The sequence below is a fragment of the Penaeus monodon genome, chromosome 19 (genome assembly GCF_015228065.2).
Source record: "Penaeus monodon isolate SGIC_2016 chromosome 19, NSTDA_Pmon_1, whole genome shotgun sequence".
Lineage (NCBI taxonomy): Eukaryota > Metazoa > Arthropoda > Malacostraca > Decapoda > Penaeidae > Penaeus > Penaeus monodon.
The window spans coordinates 19179006-19180524 of NC_051404.1; the positions used below are offsets into that span (position 1 = coordinate 19179006).

A 1519-nucleotide genomic window follows, 5' to 3' on the forward strand; every position below is an offset into this window, starting at 1 on the left:
CTACTACTACTACTAGTAAGTTACTTTGTAGTCCAGTATCCTCAAGGTAATTTGCATATCATGGTTTGCATCAAAGTTCTGCTGTGATACAGGGCATTCAAATGATGTTGGAGTTGGAAGTGCTGAGATCTTAACCTCACTCACTTTATCATTCTGTACCAAGAAGTAGGATGGGTATTATTTTGTAATTATTAAAATATGAGAATTGCAGTCGTTTCTTTTAATTATCTATACTCTACACAAATTTGTATGGATAACAGAGATGGTCGCTGTAGTAGTACTTTTTTTTATGAAGTGACCATCTGCCAAAATTGTGAAAAAAATACAATGATATAGTCAACTTGATATATGAAATATCAGAAATACGGACTACATGTGCTTTTGGACTTAGATAATAATTTCTGAAAATAACTTTATACACAAAATATATTTATAACAGTGATTTATACAATCCTTTAAACAGCATCTTACAGATGCTACTACCTGCTTCTAATGAATAAACAGTATTTCGAGAAATCAGGTATCTTTAATTTTATAAACTAAGATTTGTTCTCTGGAGAGATTTTAGTATTAGATCCAGCAAATATATGTTAGGAGAAATACATTTTTTAATATTAAAAGATTCCATGACAAGATGTAAACATATACATCCTTAATCCACTGAGAATCTATTGGTTTACACATTAATGTACTGGTCTTCTTGCAGTTTTCCCCATAGGTATGCAAAGTATTTCTTTGCATATATTCATATCCAAGCTGTTTTCTCAAATTAAAGTATTTAATGTAAATGTAACATCTAAAGGTACACACAATGGAACTTCATACAATGTTAGCGTAAATATGTAAAAGATGTTTCGGTAAGCCTCAAAAAACATCACTTGGAAAATATATACAAATTATTTCAAATTATTTCAGATTTCTTGGGCTTGCAGAAATTAACAAGTAAAGCCACTACAAAAAGTTCTTGTGACAATGAAGTCATTATTTTTTCTGCTTTTTTTGAACTGATGAAACAACTTGATCAAGAGACATCAGACACCTGCACACTCGCCTCGCTGGAGTTTGCTAAATACATCGTGCAACATTTTATTGCACAAAGCTGCATACGGATTCATTTGCACAAGCTGTAAATAATAAATATACCAATTTATAATTCAACAGTAAAAAAAGATGTTCATCCTCATCTACCACATAGATAACTGTAAAGATTAATTATTTTATGGGAGACTCAAGACATGGTGTGAAAGCAAGTGTTACTGTGCCCGGCCTCTTACAGTCATGCCATACAGACTTTTTTAATAACTATGCATTTGGTTACCAACTAACAACAAGCACTTTAAAACTGGAAACTAAATCATCCATTAGTTTGAATATGTTGACTGCAAGTGAAAAACAAGGCACTGGCACTAGCACAATGAAAATATGTGTAGTTGAATTACTCGTAGAGGCCAGCATTGGGGACATACCACCTTGATAGCAGGAGAAGAAACTTCTTTACAGACACGTCACGCAATAAATG

The 1519-nt window shown here is 32.5% G+C and overlaps 1 protein-coding gene across 1 annotated transcript in view; it reads right to left on the bottom strand.

Moving 5' to 3' along the window:
• Positions 1-205: 205 nt before the first annotated feature.
• The window catches only part of LOC119585114 (tetratricopeptide repeat protein 36 homolog), a 4633-nt gene continuing 3319 nt past the window's right edge, over positions 206-1519 (bottom strand). The window contains exon 5 of the mRNA XM_037933743.1: positions 206-1124. Coding sequence (XP_037789671.1) covers positions 1032-1124 — 93 coding nt within the window. The 3' untranslated portion in view covers positions 206-1031. The remainder of the gene's footprint in view (positions 1125-1519) is intronic.